Source organism: Staurois parvus, unplaced genomic scaffold, assembly GCF_062004578.1.
Source record: "Staurois parvus isolate SC_StPar_1 unplaced genomic scaffold, SC_StPar_1.0 ptg001200l, whole genome shotgun sequence".
NCBI classification, from domain to species: Eukaryota; Metazoa; Chordata; class Amphibia; order Anura; family Ranidae; genus Staurois; species Staurois parvus.
Window position 1 is genome coordinate 2758849 of NW_028318996.1, and position 21212 is coordinate 2780060.

General features: G+C 43.3%; 1 protein-coding gene across 4 annotated transcripts in view; it reads left to right on the forward strand.

Annotated features, from left to right (window-relative positions):
- The window catches only part of APLP2 (amyloid beta precursor like protein 2), a 104648-nt gene extending 83436 nt beyond the window's left edge, over positions 1-21212 (forward strand). For 2 of the 4 annotated variants that reach the window (XM_089660082.1, XM_089660085.1), the window contains 11 exons: positions 1164-1294; positions 1378-1452; positions 3421-3579; positions 6519-6647; positions 7916-8015; positions 8098-8271; positions 11092-11127; positions 13185-13267; positions 13647-13721; positions 15144-15296; positions 19688-21212. In XM_089660082.1, coding sequence (XP_089516208.1) covers positions 1164-1294; positions 1378-1452; positions 3421-3579; positions 6519-6647; positions 7916-8015; positions 8098-8271; positions 11092-11127; positions 13185-13267; positions 13647-13721; positions 15144-15296; positions 19688-19789 — 1217 coding nt within the window. In that variant the 3' untranslated portion in view covers positions 19790-21212. The remainder of the gene's footprint in view (positions 1-1163; positions 1295-1377; positions 1453-3420; positions 3580-6518; positions 6648-7915; positions 8016-8097; positions 8272-11091; positions 11128-13184; positions 13268-13646; positions 13722-15143; positions 15297-19687) is intronic. The other 2 variants (XM_089660083.1, XM_089660086.1) reach the window with 1 other exon arrangement.

The window sequence follows — 21212 nt, forward strand, 5'->3', positions numbered from 1 at the left end:
GAGCCATTGTGTGCCATGGAGAAATGATATGTGATCGGACACGATGTCCGAGCTCTCCTCCCCTGGGAACGTATCATTGTATCAGGCAGCACACACTACAAAGTTCAGTTGTCATGCTTTTCCCACTCTCTTAATCTCACCATACAGAAGAGAAAACCGGGAGGGGGGAGTAGGAGGTAACCAATCACATAATTGCTATCATTACTTTGCAACCCAAATTGATTATATCTTTTCATTTATTGGCTGCTGGGGATTACTGCACACCAAAGTTCAATTTGTCACCAAACATTAATCTGGAATAAATTGATATGTTTTAATTGTTCTTTATTTGAGATGGAGCAGTGTTGGGCATCAGTTTGGTTATGGTAGTCTGGATCTGTAATTTCTATGCTCAGCTTTGGGATTCTTCACATTTATTTTTTGTGACCTCTAAGGACAGAGATACAACCTGAAATTGCAGGTTAAGGTTGAATTGTTGTTTTTTTCTTGCCATGTAACAATGCAGATATGCATCTAAGGGCTTTTGCGTGTGGGCGACACACCCTATTCAACGCAATTGTCGGCATATTTCCTCCACCCAGGTACAGTGTGTACAACCTCTGATTGACATGATTTACTGTGCACTGCTGTTCCCCTGTATATGGGCATATTACTTTTTTTTTTTTAAGTTTGGTTTCAATTTTTTTCATACACCTGTACGCTGTACTTGTGTTTGCAATAGCGCCATATACTCGAGTACAGCAGAATACAGCCATTGACATTATTAGGAAGCTGTGCATTGCACCTGGGGGAGGCGATTTTTCGGCAGTTACCTTGAACTGACTTGGCCATTTGTATGCAAAAGCCTTAACGTATTGTGGCCTTCCTGCGCCGGGTGAAACATTCTGCAGCATTGGAGTTGTCCAGCGTGCTTTGTAGCTGCTGTTTGTGGATGGGATGCGATGGGGTCCCTGAATCTACAGGTTGCCATCTTGTTATACTAACAAAGCACATCCTCCACACTTCAGATCTTGCTGTGTGATTGTTGTGCATGAACGAACGTTGTGCTTATTTCTTACCTTCTGCCGCTTTGCTGCCTCTAATGTCCTAATCCACTGTCCAGGCCGGGGATTTGTTGTTGCTGCATAGAACACTCCTAAATAATGAGTCTTTCTTTTCTCCAGTCCCTGCCACCTCTGCTCCACCTGATGATGTGGACATCTATCTAGAGACCCCAGCTGATGACAATGAGCACGCTCGCTTCCAGAAAGCCAAAGAGCAACTTGAGGTGCGACACCGCAACAGAATGGACCGGGTAAGTCCAGGGCCTGTGAGCAGGGAAGGCTGTCCTGCTGTATTGGGATATCTGTGTTCTAATTCTCCATCTCCTTCATGCAGGCCAAGAAAGAGTGGGAGGAAGCTGAACGCCAGGCCAAGAACATGCCAAAAGCTGAAAAACAAACCCTGATGCAGGTCAGTGGCTCTCTATTCCAGGTTTAGGAGCCAGCATGTGGTTACATAGTTTAACCAAAAAACAAAGGTTAGGTACCCGGTATCTCTATTTCCCGGGATATTTCAGGACACTGCATCATAATCCAGACATGCTTAAAGTGGATGTAAACTGTAAAAATTTACTTTTCTAATTTGCTCCCATTTTGGTTTGTTAAATATACCATTGAAAGTGTGTTGCGTCTGTTTAGGTGCAAAAATTACTTGTCGATCCTTATAGAAATCCTGTGCTGCCCTGTGTACCCAGGTAATGGGCAGATGGGGGAGCACTGTCAGGTAATGGGCAGATGGGGGAGCACTGTCAGGTAATGGGCAGATGGGGGAGCACTGTCAGGTAATGGGCAGATGGGGGAGCACTGTCAGGTAATGGGCAGATGGGGGAGCACTGTCAGGTAATGGGCAGATGGGGGAGCACTGTCAGGTAATGGGCAGATGAGGGAGCACTGTCAGGTAATGGGCAGATGGGGGAGCACTGTCAGGTAATGGGCAGATGGGGGAGCACTGTCAGGTAATGGGCAGATGGGGGAGCACTGTCAGGTAATGGGCAGATGGGGGAGCACTGTCAGGTAATGGGCAGATGGGGGAGCACTGTCAGGTAATGGGCAGATGGGGGAGCACTGTCAGGTAATGGGCAGATGGGGGAGCACTGTCAGGTAATGGGCAGATGGGGGAGCACTGTCAGGTAATGGGCAGATGGGGGAGCACTGTCAGGTAATGGGCAGATGGGGGAGCACTGTCAGGTAATGGGCAGATGGGGGAGCACTGTCAGGTAATGGGCAGATGGGGGAGCACTGTCAGGTAATGGGCAGATGGGGGAGCACTGTCAGGTAATGGGCAGATGGGGGAGCACTGTCAGGTAATGGGCAGATGGGGGAGCACTGTCAGGTAATGGGCAGATGGGGGAGCACTGTCAGGTAATGGGCAGATGGGGGAGCACTGTCAGGTAATGGGCAGATGGGGGAGCACTGTCAGGTAATGGGCAGATGGGGGAGCACTGTCAGGTAATGGGCAGATGGGGGAGCACTGTCAGGTAATGGGCAGATGGGGGAGCACTGTCAGGTAATGGGCAGATGGGGGAGCACTGTCAGGTAATGGGCAGATGGGGGAGCACTGTCAAGTAATGGGCAGATGGGGGAGCACTGTCAACCACACTCCTCAGCATCCGCAATACCTGTCCAAGTGGAGAACAAACTAGTAAATGCACTTTGCTCCCTGGGAACAGAAGGAACTGAAGGGGTTTCTGATGCGGCTTCAAGTGAAGTGCAGACACAGCATTTCTTGTTTTCTTTAAATTTGAGACTTCTAGATTCTGTTTCCCCACCCAAATGCTTAATTGATCCTGCCTGCATTGCTTTATATAGTATTGATGTTTTGCATTTTGGGTTGATGCAAGCAAAGCAAGAAACTGGCTGAAGAGTCTAGATTTGTGCATGATCTAGAAGTCATCCTTGTCTGTTCATCTTCTTGGCATCGAGGAAAAAAAGCCATCTGAGCTTGTTTCTCCTGCATATCGCAGCCTTTCTGCAGCACTTTTCCAGCTCTGTATTAGTTTCCTCTTGATTTTGCAGCTTGTACTTTAGGATCAGACATGATCCACTTGTACTGGGTTCTCAATCTGAAGTGTTGGTTTTGTGTTGAGAGTTTCATTAGTATCCTTTCTTTCCATCACGTCCTTCTGTCACCTTTAAAGCCAGTGAAGTGTAATTGTAAGACTTGCTGCGGGTGACTTTGTAATTATCGGAGTCACGGTTAATGAGTATCCGCTATAATGAGGAATGTCGGGCAGTAAAAGCAGCAGCAGCTAATGACATTCACCTGAGAGCCGTCTAATGGAATTTTAACCCTGTGCTGGGATGGAGGCTCTGGCGTCCTGAATCAGTGACATTAGTAAGATATAAATTGTCCTTGTCGGTAATTCACTTGTCTTTCTAGCATTACCAGGCCACGGTGAAGGCCCTAGAGAAGGAGGCAGCACATGAGAAGCAGCAGCTTGTGGAGACCCACTTAGAGCGTGTGGAGGCCATGCTGAATGATAGACGCCGCATTGCCCTGGAGAACTACCTGTCAGCCCTGCAGGCTGAGCCCCCTCGTGTGAGTAACTTTTTTTTTTTTTTTTTTTTTTTTTTTTTTTACACATCATAATTAAGGGTAAATTGTCTAAATTTAAAGTTTTTTTTTTTGTTTTTTTTTTTTATTCAATTAAGTCTGAGGAGATTTGCACAAAAGAGGGAAAAGCAGAATACAGTCACTGGGGAGGCCTATTGAAGACACTACCATGTTCAGGACTACCGTTCAGGACTTGGTGACCTTGCCTCTTTTAGTCAGGGATGCATAGCATGCATATATATTAACCACTTGTCTACCATGGTACTAATTTATAAATGGCATGGTAGATGAGTAGTTAAATCAAGCACATAGCTGTTGCAGCTGTAAACTTGGTACCAGCTTTAAGGGGCAAAGGGCTTTCTGATAAGTGATTGAGCAGCTCTAGAGCCACTTAATCACTTTTTCAAGGCTCTCAAATGGGTGCCCCCCAAGTTCCCCTATCCCTCCTGCGATGAATGCCCACAGAAGCAATGTGTTTTATGTCACTTCTGGGGTCACAGCTGTCATTCTTCTGCTGTTGTAGCCATAGATGCGGCAATTTGAACATGGTCTGTGTTTGGATAGCTTAATTGGAGGGCAGGGAAGACAGTGGGGGTCCATTAGACCCCCAGTGTCTCCATAAAGAGTACCTGTCACCTGCCCATGCTATCACATAAGAGACTTGTCATGAGAGCCACAAACACATTCACTGGCAAGTTCAGTGTCCTGCTGTTTGCCCTTCCCCACCTCTGTTCTCAGCCATATAAGGAGCTTAGTGGGAATGTGATAACTTCTAAAACAGGGAAAAGGTTATTTATAATGTTTTTTTTTTGTTTGTTTTTTACTTGTATACATAAATGTTTTGCCTTTCTTTTCTATATTAAATTGAATGGGCTGTTTTACAAGGTGAGGGTTTAAGTCTTGACATGTTTGGTATCTAAATTCTCAATGCAACACCATCTCATAGGTTTCCAAAAATGGCCATAATACTGTGTGCTTGCACTTAAATTCATTTTAGTGCATTTTTTCCTGAAAATATGATTGATTAATAACTGCACAAATATTATTAGACCTAAAAAAATTGCAACTACCAACATTTTTAATCTCCAGGGTCTCTTCTAGAAAATATATACTATTAGTGCGGTTTACACTAATTTCCAGGAAAAATGCAGATTTTACCATGTGCAAATAATTAAATTATTGCCCCAGTAGGCAAGTGGCTGAGCCAACATGGCCGCCTCTTTGTGACTAATAAAATTACAAATTCTACAAAGACACATTTGAAGTATTTCTACACATTGCTAAAATTTAGCTTAAGACACACAGACATACATATACTGTGTGTGTGTTACAGCGAAATAAAAATTCTGCTGCCGAAACCAATACCAAAAATTCAGAAAGCATGTGACCGAAATATCTGCGTATGTGGGGGTGGGGAGGCTCCAATTTTTTTTTCTACTTGCATGTATATTTGTATTTATTTTTTTTTTCAACTTATGATTTTATTACTATCACATTTTTTTATTTGTTACAGGTACTTATATAGCACCGTCAATTTACGCAGTGCTTTACATATATATTGTACATTCACATCAGTCCCTAACCCTCAAGGGGCGTACAATCTAAGGTCCCTAAGTCACATTCATACATAGGTGATCAATAGTCCCCTATGTGATAGCATATGAGTGACAGGCCATCTTTGTAGGAGGCAGGGGGAGGTGGGGCAGTGTGTGCAAGGAGGGGGCAGGAGAGGAGCAGTGTATACAGTGAGGTAACAGTGTATACAAAGAGGTGCTGTCACTATATGTCAGTGCCGGTTTTTAAATGGAATTGTTGGCTTGTTTTTTTTTTCTTCACCATTGCTCAGAGAATGAATGAAACTTTGTTTCCTTTAGCTCCATAAGGAAATTAAAAAGAAACTGTTTCTTTTAGCTGGGGATAGTGACAGATGATTCTCTGAGCTATAGTGAAGAAAAATAAAACCCCCCAGCAATTGCATTTAAAAACCGACACTGACAAATAGTGACAGCCAGTCACTGTATACACTGTTCCTCTTGCCTTTCTTCCCTTGCCCCCCATTCACATCTGCAGTCCACACAGTTCCCTGTATCGGCTACATTTTCCTATCGGCAAAATGCCAATAGAGCTATTTTCGGCCGATATGTTTCGGTGGCCGAAATTTCAGTGCATCCCTAATAATAAATATATATATTTTTTTTCCCTAAATATTATGTGTAAAGGAGTATCACAACTTAAAATTTAATGTTGATCACTGGCTGCATTATGCAATAAAAACACATCCTTATGTCTGTTATGCTGGTTGTCCGTTCCCCCTCAGGATGAAGCCCAATTGATGGGCCTTTCTATGGAGAGCTAAAGCACAGCACTGTAGCCACTTTCCCCTCTGCTCCATGTACTGGATCTCTGCTTGTTCTGTGATCCGAGGTTACCCCTTCCCCTAATGTGAATGAAGGCACTGTGGCCACCCCCTACCTTGCTGGCAGCTTGTCCTGTGTATGATCCAAGCCGAGTCCTCCCCCACTGTGGTGAATGAAGGCACTGTAGCCACTGCCCTCTTTCCACCATGTACTAGTTGGCCATTTGTGTTCTGATCTGAGCTGACCCCTCCTGCTATGCTAGCTCATCTCCAGGGCATGCAGACACTCAGACCTCACGTGTCTCCTGCTGAGCAGTGTGGTCAAACAGCAGTAGGGGAAGGGGCAGCTCATTGTGATTCATATTTGCTCAGCAACCATAGCACCGATCGGAACAGGACCAAGTGCTATGTGTTCTTGGTCCCCCGGGGTATTCAATGAGTTTAAAGTAGTGGTGATATGTCTTTTTTAAATGATAAACCTATCATGTAGCACTGCAGCTCTGCCCTACAATTATTACAATTTATTTTCCCAGTTCACATGTTATTAATCAATCTGGATCTTTTGCAGCCTCACCGTATCCTGCAGGCTTTGAAAAAGTATGTTCGTGCAGAGAACAAGGACAGGCTGCACACCATCCGCCATTATGAGCATGTTCTGACCGTGGATCCAGAGAAGGCGGCACAAATGAAGTCGCAGGTAGGAAATTGGCAGAAGCTATGTATGTGCAGATGGTTTAATGGTGTTTATGGCAATTCTCCTGGTGGGGCCACATATTTTGGCAGGTCAGTATCAGGTTAGCAGTTTTTCAGAGGCTGTAAATAAATAACTGCTGTGTAAACAGCAGCAGAGGTCCCAGGGCCCCCGGGTATTGTGCAGTATTGAACAAGGCTATTATGAGGCTTGGGTAAGTAGAGCGTTCATGTTCATGGCAGTGCTGGGGGGATAGATTGTCCTGGCAACCCTCCTAGATATGAGCAGTCACAGTTAATGGTTCTTTAGAACAATGGAACCGCTGCTCCTTCCATTGTTAAGGTCTTGCCGGCCTGTCAAAGCTTCATATTACAAGGCTGTGTAGTCTTCCAGGTATTTTCTTATAAACATGTCAGGTGTCAGTCCTCCACCTCTATTTGTCTTTCCCCTCTGCTTTGTGTACCATGGCTCCTGTGTGGCACGCTGCTTGCTCCCTCTAGTGGTGCATTCGTCATGACTTCAGATCAATTCATCTTGAGCATAAAATGGCTGCTAAGATGTACGTTATGACGTTTATTGATTGCAGTCCTGCTATACACACCCAGGAAGGTCCAGTGCAGATTTCCTTCATCTTCCCGAGGTAACATCAGTGACCTCATCTTTTGTAGTTACAGCTCTAACTCACAATTTTGACTTGTTGGGGCCAAATGATGGCTCTACAAGAGGCAGATGTGAAAAACAAATTCAACCTTGTACAATTTAGTCATTCAGCATCCTGACTAGCCTCTGAATCATTAGAGGAGCTAATGAAATTGAAAAGTGCAGTTATTGTGCACGTGACTTTTCCATACCCGTGAAACCGTATCTGAGTGGAGCCGTGGTATAACCCCTTGAATGTCTTTCAAACGCTTTCACTAAATCTCGGAAATTTGTGTTTAAAATAAATACTGGAGCCTCATGTTAAATTAGTAGCTGGTGGCTTACAATCAGTCTGTCCAGAACTGTACAATAGGACACATCACACCCTAAACATTGACCATACCAAGTTGTCCTTCAAAAGTTTCATGTGTTTGTAAGCTCCGCCAAAGGGCTTTTGTGGCTTGTTGGCTCATGGAAGGGATCAGTTGGTGCACAAACAGGATTTTTTGAAGGTATCTGGTGCTCATGTGAAGATATTATTTTCCCCAAACCCAAATATGTATGACTCGCCACTTCCATTTTACAAAGACTAAGATATAACCATCACATGGTGACTTACGTGTGCTGCATTGTAGGTGATGACCCATCTCCATGTAATTGAAGAGCGGATGAACCAGAGTCTGTCCCTCCTCTACAAAGTGCCATATGTGGCCGAACAGATCCAGGATGAGATTGGTAATTGCGCTCAATGTTGTGTGATCTCTCTTGGTGGCTGAGGCACGAGGTATGCCATTCCTTCTATTCTCTTCCCATACAGATGAACTCTTGCAAGAGCAGAAGGCAGACATGGACCAGTTTACATCCTCTTTCTCCGAGTCACAGGGTGACGTGCGGGTGAGCTCTGAGGAAAGCGAGGAAACTCCCGTGAGAGAAGGGAAACCGTACCGCCCTTTCCAGGTCAAAACATTCCCAGCAATCACTGAATCTGAAGGTATTTTACAGTTTGCAGCGTACTTCGAATTGGGAGAATTCTAAAGATTTAGGGGCTATTACAGCTATTACATTCAGAGCACCATCCCCGCTACAATTTTATGAATGTGGGAGAAGTATAAGTGAGGTGCTGGAGTAAAACAATCAATAAATCAGTCAGATTTTAATAAGGCTCCTCTTAAAGGAGTATAAAGTCCCACGAAAGTGTCAAACAAAACTTTTAATATTGATATTTGTTCACAGAAATTAAACATTTTGGGGGTTCAAAGATTTCCTCCCTTCTTAGGTCCAACCAAACCGATATAAAAACATATGAAATCTTATAATGTTTCAATCATTTGTGTGTGTGTGAAAAAAAATCTGATACAATTTATTCATTTTTGGTATGAATTTTGTCAAACTCTAATAAAACAGAAAAGAATTTTCAATTATAACTAATAGTGATAATGACAAAAACCATCTTATGAAAAACTGGATTAAGTAATCATTATTCAAAAATACTATAGATAATAAATGCATTAGTAGTGAATTAAAATCCTGAAAGGTGACTTAAAATCAGTGAAATCTGTAATGGGACAGTGTATAATGTAAATAGCATAAAAAAACTCTAAAGCAGTCCATAGATTACCATTGGTGGAAAGAAATAAAATATCTCAATTTCCTCATCAGCAAAGTAAGTCAGGGAATCCCTTCCGCAGGTCTACAGACTCCCTGCCAACACAACGTGATCACTACTGGCGACTATAGCTGCCGGCAGTGATCGCATTAAAAAAAAATAATCAGGCTGGTTGCACTGAAGTTGATTGATGGATCAACTTCATTACAACCAGCTTGGCCATAGATGGATCTGATCTTGGCCGGTCCCTGCTGAACCGGCTGAAATTCGATCCATCTATGTCTGGCTTAGAGGAAAATGTTAAACTTTCTGAATGTGACTACATTGGATGCTGCTGAGCAAAACACTGTGTGGTTTGGGGTCCCCCATTGCCAGTCTGATCTGACTCTTGCAGTGTTAATCACAATGTGATCTGGCCTTCCAAGTCTCCAGCTGGGTACAGGCCCCCTAGAATGGTGTTCTGCTCTGTCACATCTACCCTCATACATACCAGATTCCAGAGCATTGCTGGGAGCACCAGAGGCTGAAACACTCTCCTGTCAGCAGGTCAGTCGGGCAATATCAGAGGTTATATGAACAAAACTATTGTAGAGAACGGCAGGATGAAGCTTGGATAATGCACTTCAAAGCGGTAGTAAATTGCAGACAAAAATGGGACCCAGCAAGATAATGTCATAATACACTAGTATGCATCGTATACTAGCACATTATGAGGAATTTTCCTTAAAACGAAGCCCTCCAGTGGCGCATTGTCACTGCTGACAGGGCTTCCATCTTCACCCGGTCATTCTTCCTGGTTCGTGGGCTCCGGCCATTTCAATGGTCATTTTGAATGATTTGACTCCTTTGGCACAGCTCTCTCAATGGACGGCATGCCGATATGACGTCACCAGCTGCTATGCAAGTATCTCCTAAACAGTGCGCATTTAGGAGATATTTACTGTACCTACAGGTAAGCCTGATTATATAGACTTATATGTAGGTACAAGAGAAAAAGTGACGCTTACTACTACTTGAAGGTGGATGTTTCCTTTAAATGCAGACTAATCCCGCCCAAAGCCAGTGGATCTGTATAACTTCAGTATGTCAGTAGTAAGAGGTGAGTTGCTGAGTAATAACAATATTTGGTTGACAATATTCTTTTCTTTTTGTCACTGATAAAGCTAAACTCTAGTAATTGGACAATTGCTCCTCTAGTCTGGGGTGCAGGGTTAGGGGGTGTTACCCTATCCCTCAGTCCGGCAGGCTCCTGCACTGTTCTTTTCTCTCCGAAGCCGTAGGCCATGCCTCAGCATCGTCCTGTGCAGCACATGGCTATTAATTCTGTGTTTGTATATGGAGAAGGCTGTGAGCATGCAACACCGGCTGAGAGTGCCTTAGAGATGTGGCAGCCATGGACCGGTCACATGGATTGAGGAAGCTTACCAGAGACAGGAATCAAGTAATGTGAATTATCCGTGCACCCCCTAGACTAGACAGTTAACCCTTGTAGTGTAGGGAGGCCCCCACTTCAAGGGTAGATGTTGGCTGAATACTGGAGTTTAGCTTTAAAGGGAATTTGTGTTCAAAAAAGTGACACAAGACATTTCACTGCATCACGTTTTTCCCCGTTTGTGGATTCATATTACAATGTGATATTTAGAGATCCCGGAGTGCTTGACTCCATGCAGTCAAACATGCAAAGGGAACACAGTCGTAGTTTCTCATTGCCGCTTCTTTGGGAATGTCATCGTAAATGTACAATGTAGAAGTGATTTTTGCATTCTTACATCCTGCCCTAGAACATTTATTAAGTGTGTGTATTCTGTGTGTACACTTCCGTATTCCTTACCATTTTTATTCACAGCTAAATGTGTGAACCTCTGGACAACATTGCGATTTGTGTAGCTCATGTGACCTTCCCCCTCCATCGCTGTCAGTGTACTCTGTAGATGATGGAAGGGACTCGCTCCCACAATGCTGTTCTGCCGTCGTCACTGCCTCCACTCTTACACGCACATTGTGCTGCATGAACCCTCCTTCCTGCCAGAGCCACTGGAAAGCTTTGAGCACAGCGGCGTGTCGCAGGGGGCGGGGACTTGGCTGAGTTCACGCGTGAATCCTGATGCTTCCACAAACCTTTTAGTTATTTTTAATCTTTTTTCTGCTTTTCTATCTTTTGTTTTCCTTATTCCCCATTTCCTCACCCCTCCCCCCTCTGTCTAGAAGCGTCACGGGACTCCTACCTGCCAGTCAGAAAAGGTTGGTTGTTCTCTCGCACTGTCCCCATCCCATCTGTCACCTCACTTTGGTTTCCATAAGTGACTCTTTTACCGTCTGCTGAAGACAGCAATTCCTATATTCTCCTACACAAATAAAGGGTGAGCCTACTGGAAAGTGATATTTCATATATAGGTGAAGCTTGGTGGACTGGGGCACCGACTTATGGGTACTCCAGCCAAAATTCTCAAATTTAAGTGTCTTCCCTCTTGCTGCTGCTGCTTTCTCTGTTATGAAGTAAACTGGAAAATCCAGCAGGCAGAGGGACCCTCATATTAAATGATGATCAGACCTGGGAACACAGGCAGAAATTTAGGATGTTCAGACCCAGGAACATAGAATCCACCAAATTCTGAAATATCACGTTCTCCGCAGGATGACCTTTTTCCAATCTAATCAATGCTCATGGTGATCACTTGATTCTGGTTCCTGGTTCTCTTCGGTGAGTTGCTGACTTCCTCCTGGTGAAGGGGCGTTATTCCTGCTCCCATTTCCTCGGTTATCATCCAATCTCTAACCATTTTTGTATGATTTAGGAGTGGGGTAGATTGGGGTTTTTTAATATTTCATGAGCTGCAACCATGTGACGAAGTAAGCGTACGTAATGCAGTATCCTGGCCACAGACAGTGTTTGCACCTTTGTAGCATCTCATGTAATATCCTGTGTACCCGCAATACTGGCTGCATCCTGTCTTAGGTTTTCTTGTTCATTATCCTTGAGGGTTAAGTTAGGGTTCGGATCTAGCGCATCATATTAAAGAAAAAAAAAAATGCCATAATATGATACTCAGAAAAACTTCAAATAAATCAGCTGGATCTGGTCTACGCACAGCGCTTAGGATAAATAGTAACAATATGTAGCTAGAGTAACCTAGAACTCTCCAGACAATTGCGATGTTGCAATATCAAAATTTCCTGCTCTCCCATAGAAATGACTGTGGTTAGTAGTTTGTCCAGTAAGATTGCAGCACATGCAGCTTAGCCATAAAGAGGAGCACACTTCTTACACAAAAGGAAAAAGTGAAGTAGTAGAGTGCACCAGTGTAATGTAGTCATTTTCTTGCCAATCTGCCCACTGTGATGCACATCATTGGTATCCATTGCTAGGACAGCCCTGCCCTCATTATGTTGGGGTTCCCTGCTCCTTCCCTTTGTGTATTAATATTGTAATTCGTGTATTAGGATTATTCTACTAAAAAGATAATTCTTGGTGCAGGTTTATAGAGTAGGTTGGGCACACTCTGTAGCAGTATGGCAGCATCTCCAACTACAGAATTCATAGACTGGGGATTTTTTTTGGTTTGGTCACATCTGCAGTAGCCCAGTCTGCTGTCCATCCCTGGAAAGAGGTGGTACCTAAGAAGGTGAAATCGTGATTGATGAGATAGAAGGAAACTACACTGGGTTCTGCTAGTAAGGAAGGTTTTATTTAGCAAGTTTTTTTTTTTTGCCTGCTTTGGCATGTATTACTTCATGCTGTCATCACATTACTAAATGCAGATCAACAGATTCTTCCAGTGTAACTTGCAAAGTTTTCAGAGGATTAGCTAGTATGGGTGGGCTGAGCTTGTCTGGTATCCTCTTTGTAGGGGTCATAGATATGTTCTAGCCAGGGGGTACTTTGTGTATTGTGACATGCTACAGTGATGCAGCCATTTTTAAAGTAACTGCAAAAGATATTTTATAACTGCCTGTCCCACCAGCTATACTTGGAATTTTCATTCTTCTATATGACAGAATTTAACACCCTACACACTTCAAGTGTGTCAGATGACTGGTCTCTTTGCTGGCTTTAGTTCCCTCCACTACAGGAAAGTAGTGACCGGCAGATGGAACCACAGTGGATGGTAAGGGATCAGGCCTCTGTCTGCATATTGAGCGGTGACCAGGATAGATTTGAATTGGGCGATTAGAGGCCACGTTGCTGCATTACAGCTAAGTTGCTTTGTCTCGCACATGGCTGCTCCTCCAGGAAAAATCTATGTTTTCCATTAACTACTGAATATGTCAGACTTCTGATAGCAATTCTCTCTGCCCAGGATCTGGAATGGCTGACAACAAGCCTCTGATCGGAGCCGAAGAGAAAATTCTCAACAGCAAGAGCAAAGCTGACAAGAAAGTGGTGAGTTTCCTCCCTTCTGGACTCTTAAATCTTGTGCAGGAAAAGTGAATAGATGATTCGCTAGTTCTCTCATGTAAGATAATGGAGGGAGGACTTGTGGGTAATTGTAAAGAGATTAGTGTTATTTACGGGTGTGTTTTTTAAACTTCCTGTTCCCTTATATTGGAAGCCTTTGGTGTGACTCCTTCAGCCTAAATTGGCTGATAAAGAACACATTGTATGACCCCCTACTATGCATTTTAACTGTGCGGGAAATCCGAATTCTGTCTTTATAGCGCCAACAACCCTCCATGAGGGGAAACTCTCATTTAGGTTGTTCTGTTTTCCATCTGCTGTGTGCTTCCCCAGCTTCTATTTACTTGTCTGTGTTTTGTCACAGGTGATCGATGAGACCCTGGATGTTAAGGAAATGATCTTCAATGCTGAGAGGGTCAGCGGGTTGGCAGACGAGCCGGTATGTACAAATGGTCAGGTTTCTTCCTTTATTCAGGCAGATGCTCAGTCACTGGGATGCAGCATACATATAGCAGAATGCTGTTAGATGTTGAGAACAGCTCTGTAGATCGGTGGTGGTCCGCTTATTAAAAAGAAGGGGTCTCAAGTGTGTTCTTTTTCTCTGTGCCTGGCTTCACCCCACATGTAACATACACGGTGGGTGAAGCACTGGATGGTTCCAGGCACAGGATCCGAAGAGTTTAGCTGTGTCATTTATTAATGGAAGTCCATAGCCTGTACTGGGTTTTGCACACTGAAGAGATTACGGACATTCGCAGTCCTGGAATTACTCTCAATTATTTAAAGCGGTGCTCTGGACACTGTCCTCTTCATACCGTTTGTCCCATCTTGCTTGCAGTTATGTTTTTAATTTTCTTGCTGCAAACTTGTTATGAAGCCACCTGTTGGTCTTCCTCTAGACTTCCAGCCAACAGCCAATGGCCACAAATAATGCTTTTGTGTCACAAGGAAAGTTGTCAGGCGCCTTTTTATATTGTGTAAATCAAAAAGTAAATATTAGAATTAGGTTATGACGCTTTGAAATGTCAAACTCTGGGATGTGAATACTTAAGCAAAGTGCTGAAATATTAGTATTTTTCATAATTCTGTTGAGCCTGTTAGGGTGATTGCTTTTTGGCAACAATACTGTTTTATACATACAGTTCTACTGGGTTTATTCTGGAATCTAATCACTCAGAATTTATAAATTAATCGCAAGCAGAATGCTTTCCTGTACTAGCAGATAGCTGACCATCCAGTATGAGCCTGTTTTGGACATATTGACCTAAAGGTGGCCACACAGTATTGAAATGAGTCTGGTTCAGCGGGGACCAACCATTGTTCGATCAGAAGTTGATCAACAGAAATCAATAATTTGATCAACTCCTGTTGAAGGGACATGTTAGAAAATATTTATTGATCAGCGGCTACAGCTGCTGCTTATCAGTGTATCCTGACAGCTGCGGGTTTCCCTTCTTCTGCCTTGTTTGTGTGATTGGAGGAATCTTTTTTTGCCAGGTTAAGAACTGTTTTTTGTGCTGCTATCCACCCACAAATCAGATGTAGTCTTGCAGGGGATATCAAATAGCTATGCTCTGGTCACCGTGGAGCTGCACTGAACAGCTCATGCTGGTTACAAAGGACAAATGTAGCTGAGAGGATTCTTGGCAGATGGGACTTTCAGATATTTCCTATCTGGCATCATCATGCACAAACTTGTTCTGCAGGACAGCTCATGTGAAGCAAACCTAAAATCATACCCTGCAGTTAGTTACTACATTGGGGTGTAAATCAGCATGCCATGTTGACACTTTTTTTTTTTTTTCATGCTGTGCTGATTATGTTCTGTGTTCTCATCGAATTTCTCATCTCTGCCCCGCAGGAGACAGAGAGTTTGCGTAACGAATTCAGCTTCAGCAGCAGCACTTTGATTGGACTCCTGGTCATCGCTGTGGCAATTGCCACCATCATCGTCATCAGCCTGGTCCTGCTGAGGAAGAGACAGTATGGCACCATCAGCCATGGTATTGTGGAGGTGAGATCATGTGACCAAACTCTGATCTGTCGTGATTCAAGTGTATGGGGTCTTGTAGTCATGTGATAGGTCTTGACTGGCTACATACAACCTGATTGGAGTGTGTATCCGCTGTGTTCAAAGAAAATGTACCATGATGTTCTTTATCATCCATTGAGGGACACAGGAATTCAGAAACAATTAGGTTATACTGTCACTTACAGGAGGTTGAGACATTAAACCGAAGTGTTGTAAACCAGCCTTTGGATAATCCCTTACTTCTGGCATGCCTTAGTTTTTTGCTAGTGTTCTAGAAGGTTGAGTATCTTTTTATTTAGTTCTGCTAAAATAAAAGTGTAATTTTATGCTAGTCTTCCTTACTTTCTGGATTTTTTCCTTGGTCCCTTCAATCAAGATTCCTCGTTATACTGCTCTTTGACCTGGCCTCCGTATAGCAACTATCCAAGTCATTGTTTCCCAATTATTATCTTTGGAGGCCATACCAAGACCCTTCTGGGCTGGATGTGCAAGGCTAGGCTGGAATATGATATCATGCTCTGTACTGTGGCTCTTTCCAGATCTCTGTTTACTGTACTAGTTGGCTGCAAAGTGAGTGCTTTCTGGGTCCACAGCCCCAGGTGCGACTCTGAATGTGAAGATGGGGTCAGACTGAAGCACTGGGAGCTACCTCACTATTTGCGCTGCTGGGCAACCACCATTGCCATAGCAAGGACCCCATTTGAACCTTTGAAATAGAGATAGTAACAGGGGTCCCAGTCTCAGTTTGATTCAAAGTCCAAACAGTCTATCTCTGAATAGATTTGTTTTTGGGGCACCGCAGTCTCATGGCTTTGCATAAGATTTACAAATGGTTGTTTTAGACCTTTTTGATGCAGTACCTATTTACCCTGCACCTGGAGGATTAACCCTAACCACTGCAGTTTAAAAGACATTTCTGCGGGCCTTGAAGCCAGCAGTGAAGTTGTTTACTCACTTTTACAAATGGGGGGCTGCTTGTACATCTAGATGGTATTTGGTGCTCAGGACACACCTTTTAGCCCATAGGCTAACCCCTTGTTTTCGACATCTTCAGCTGCCCTTCCTTGTTCTTATGCCACTGCACATCTGCCCAGGTCTTCTTGGATATCCTGTACCTTGGGACCCCTTGTTCCTGTTAGTGGGAACTTTGGTTTCAGAAGTTATTCCCTGCACAGTCCTACATTTCCTTATGGTACTTAGTACTCCTCAGCATACCCCTTCTCCAAATGTACTACCTGGCTTACATGGTGGGCTAGAACCAGTTCATGCTACTTCTCTTTCAAATACCTGACTCCTCAGTGTCCTTCAGAGGCATCTGCTATTTCTCATAGCACTGGACCTTATGTCCAACCTAGTTCCTTCTCCTGACATCCCCATTGCAGAATGCTTGAGGACCTTGCATAAAGAGGGTCAGCTTTCTGGACTTTTGCAGTTGGAGCTCTTCTGATGGGCCTAATACCTGCATGCTTTGACTAGGTGGGACTTCACAGGTGTCTTGTTTGGGTAACTATTGTTCTGTAGGCTGCACAAGGCTGTACAGTGAGACTTTGTTAAAGGGGTCTGCACCCCTCATTGTTGGCAAATTTCCCATTCCTTTGGGGGACAACCCTTCTAACAGGCTCTGCTTTTCTCATTGACTTCTTCTTAGGCCTACCCCTTTGTATTTGAAAGCCTGGACCTGTTTCTAGACATCCAGATAGTTTCTGTGAACCAAGATATCCCTGGTGTAACCCATTAGTCTGTGAATGGAGTGATCTGCTCACCCAAGGGGTGATTCCCATACCTGAGGCTTAAGTCCAGTGCCCCAGAACAGCTGGTCCCATTTTCTTTGAAGGTTCCAACTTTGAGTTGGTTTCTTGACCAGGACTCTGTTGAATTCACTTAAGTGTTGTAAGACCTTCACATCTGAGATGGTTCGGGCTTTTCCCCAGTGACAAGATGAGTGACTTCCCTTACGCTGGATGATGAGTGCTACTCACTGCACAATCTTCCTTTGGGACAATGCATTGCCATCTAGCTCTCCTCAACTCCAAAGGGAGAGGTTTTTACTCCTAGATGTACCTCATCTGTTGAGCAAGAAGAAACCATTGCTTCGTTCCCTGATTTTCAAGGATTGGAAGTGTAAGGCTTTGGGTCTTTTGCTTGTTGACTGGCTGGTCTGCTTTTATGGGCCTGTTTTTACCAGAGTTCCTACTGGGGATCTGTTCTACTAGAAAAATGTGCCTGTTATTTTTTTTAAACCACTTCACATTGTTGGCCCATGTATTCCTTAGCAGGTAGCTATGATCCACCTGATTTTGGTGATTTTTTTTTTTCCATTCCCCTTGGTGGCGATGTTTGTTGTGTGGTTTTTTGTTTTGGTTTTTTTTTTTGTATTTTTTTTGGTATTTTTTTTCTCCTGCTCTTGAAAATCAGGTTCTCTGTGGCTTTTCCTTGGTCACTAATATCCTCCCATGTCTTGCAGGGGATTTTAAATCCTTGGATTCAGATTTTGGTGTTTGGTCCTTACAGCAGTCCTGAATACGGATGTTTACTTGTCCTGTATCTGTCAGTAGCTATTGCCCATCTTTTATTCAGACTTTCTGAATACCCATGTCCCTCAGTGAAAAAGAATATACAATTTTTTTTCTTTAGTCCATCCCATCTGTGTTTTTTGCTGGTCCTGTGTATTGCTTTTTCACAAATGAAAAGTTATACATGGGCTGGCTTACAGATTTTTGTTTTGCCAGTGTCCCAAACTCCTGAAAGTTTCAGTATAACCTGATTGTTTCTGAATTCCAGTGTCCCTTAAGAACCTTTTAATCTGTGTCGTCCTGGGTCACAGAAGTGCAGAACTAAAGACACAAAAGAGTTTTGGCCCTACTTCTCATTTTAAAGCCAAACTGCAAACTGTATTCTAATTTCTAAAATCTACTTTGAATCCGAAACCAAAGCAATGCTCAGTCATTGGCAGGAGGAACTACTGAATCGCTGATGTGCCTTATCACCGTTGCTGGGTTGCTGGAACAGACAATTCCCATCATACATTGGGAATAGCAGCTGGCACTGAGCATGAATATGGTTGGATTTGTGGTCAATAGTTGGAGTGGCATTTGCATATCCTGCCAATCGTTTCCACTCAGTGATAGGTTGTGGTGAGCGGACTCAACCAGGAAGCTCCTGGCCTGTAAATCAAATGTATATTAATGGGCAGGTCAGACTGGGAGTCTGATATTCCTGAGTCCTCCCACTACAGTTAGTGATGACATAATTACATTCCTATTCACTGAATATACCTCTGAAACCACTAAGCAACTTATTCACTCCCTTGTTATCTCTCGCCCTGACTATTGTAACTCCCTCCTCATTGACCTACCTCATCGAAGGCTATCCCCTCTTCAGTCTATCATGAATGCTGCTGCCAGACCCATCCACCTTACTAACCCTTCTGTATCTGCCCCCCCTCTCTGCCAATCCCTCCACTGGCTTCCCATTGCCCAACGGATAAAATTCAAAACATTAACAACTTATAAAGCTATTTATAACTCTGGCCCAAATTACATCTTGTCTCAAAATATCACCCAAACCGTCCTCTCTGCTCCTCGAATGACCTCCTGTGCTCTAGCTGCCTTGTCTCCTCCCCCTATGCTCGTCTCCAGGACTTCTCCAGAGCCTCCTCCATCCTCTGGAACTCTCTACTCCAATCTATCAGACTATCACCTACTCTGCCCACTTTTAGGCGATCTCGGAAAACCTATCTCTTCAGGGAAGCCTATCCTGCCCTCAGCTAATAACGGAAACTTCTATTCCTCCTACCAGTCCCCACAGTTATCTTTTGTACCACCAGCCCCTCCCTCTTAGATTGTAAGCTCCAAGGAGCAGGGCCCTCCTAACCCTCTTTATATTGAACTGTATTGTTGCTGTATTGTCTCCCTTTATATTGTAAAGCGCTGAACAAACTGTTGGCGCTATATAAATCCTGTATAATAATGAGGTAATACAACCTGTGGCTGGAGAGATGGTGGGCATGGTGACTACTGGATGTATAAAACAGAAATAAAGGATATTGAGCCGTTATCATGGTTTAACTTGGGATTTATCATTTGGAGGATAACTGAACAGAAAATAGAAAAAATATTGCTTAAGGGTATAAAATGACCTTTCCAAAAATGATCATATCTGTCTGGAGTTCAGCTAGTGGGGGGTAGAGGTGTCTCAAGTCCCTCACACACTGTGGCATCACCATGGCACATAAACCTCCTATTAGCTTGTGTAGAGTAGAGTTTTTTGTTTTGTTTTTTTTTTGTTTTTTTTTTTTCCATTTTTCAGACCTACACTGCTTGTTTTCTTCCTCCTCCTTTGTCATCCTAAACCACCTCCATTTTGTTTTCCAGGTGGATCCAATGTTGACCCCAGAAGAACGCCACCTGAACAAGATGCAGAACCACGGCTATGAAAACCCAACATACAAATATCTGGAGCAAATGCAGATCTGAGGACGACTCTGGCCGGGGATGATTGGGGAGGGGCAGTTGGGTCCATAGGGTGGGCTTAGTGGGTATTGGGGCCAAAGATGATGGGGGCAGGGCATCGATTTGGGTTTCACTGCAGACCAATTATGTTGAGGAGAGAGCTTGCCTGCCTCCCCGGGCGCTCACGGACTCTTTAATGATCACTTCCTGAAAAATGTAATTGTTTTTTTTGTTTGTTTTTTTTCCATTCTTTTAAACGGGTGACAGAATAGAGTTAATATCTGAATCTTCACTGAATATTTTATTGCTGATCTTGTAAGATGTAGAGATTTTTTTTTTGTTTTTTTTATTAATCAGAAAACAGCTCAACATTCAGATTTCTTGTGTGTGTCTCCTACATAAAGTATAAATATATATAAATATATATATATATGAATGGGGGGGAGGGGGAAAGTTCCTTTCTATCTGTAGAATGTTTGTGGATTTTGCTTCTTTCTATTCCGTCAGATTATTTAAGAAAAACAAAAATCATATAAAAAAAAAAATGGATGCAATTAAGCCAACAACGCTGCAGACGGAAACGTTAAGACTTGTTAGAGTGTGTAAGTTTGTGATTCTTCCTGTTTGTAGCGAGGAGGAGGGGGGTCACTGCCACACTCAGCTGATGTCTCCTCACTGCGATAGACTGGATACCTTTTCAGTTCTTATTTTAAATTCCGCTCGTGAAAAGCTAAAATGTACTACTGATGTTTTTATTTTTTTTTTAATTATTTTTAGCTCCTCGGCCAGTATCTCTTGATATGATAGGTAGCGCTTTTCTTGTTCTTGACACTGATACCCGCGCTGTTGTTTCATTAAAGGGGGTCAATCTATAACCATCAGGGGGTTCTGCGCGGGCTTGCCTTGCCAAATAGGTATTATTGCACTTTACTCGTTCGCTCCGCGTCATCTGCGATCGGTGCCAAGAACAAGATTTTTGGAGGGTGATGCATGTCAGGAAGGCGCTGACCAGCTTTGAACTTTGTGGTTTTGGGTCCAGAAGTAACTAAACACTGTGTGGCAGAGCCGAGCGTAGACACAAAATCTCGCTCAGTAACGTGCAGGGTGGGAGGGGAAGCTGCAGATGTTTGGAGTGTGAACTCCCCGTGTCTCTACTGCTTGTAAAATTAATGTTTGCAATTGCACCATCATCTCAAATTTCATTCTCGGCAGATTTTTAAGGTTCTGGTAACCTGTGGTCGTGCGTCTGTTATATTCTTCTGTTCTCCTGAGTTCATTATTTCCATTAAATTGTTTTTTTTGTTTTTTTTTTCTTTTTTGTCCTTTATAATTTCTACTGCACTATGCACAGAATCAAGTTTAACCTGCAAGATCCCTTTGTGTGTTGTGTGGGAATGTTCAAATTGGAAAACAAACCACGTCAATAAACACTAACTTCCATAAAGAA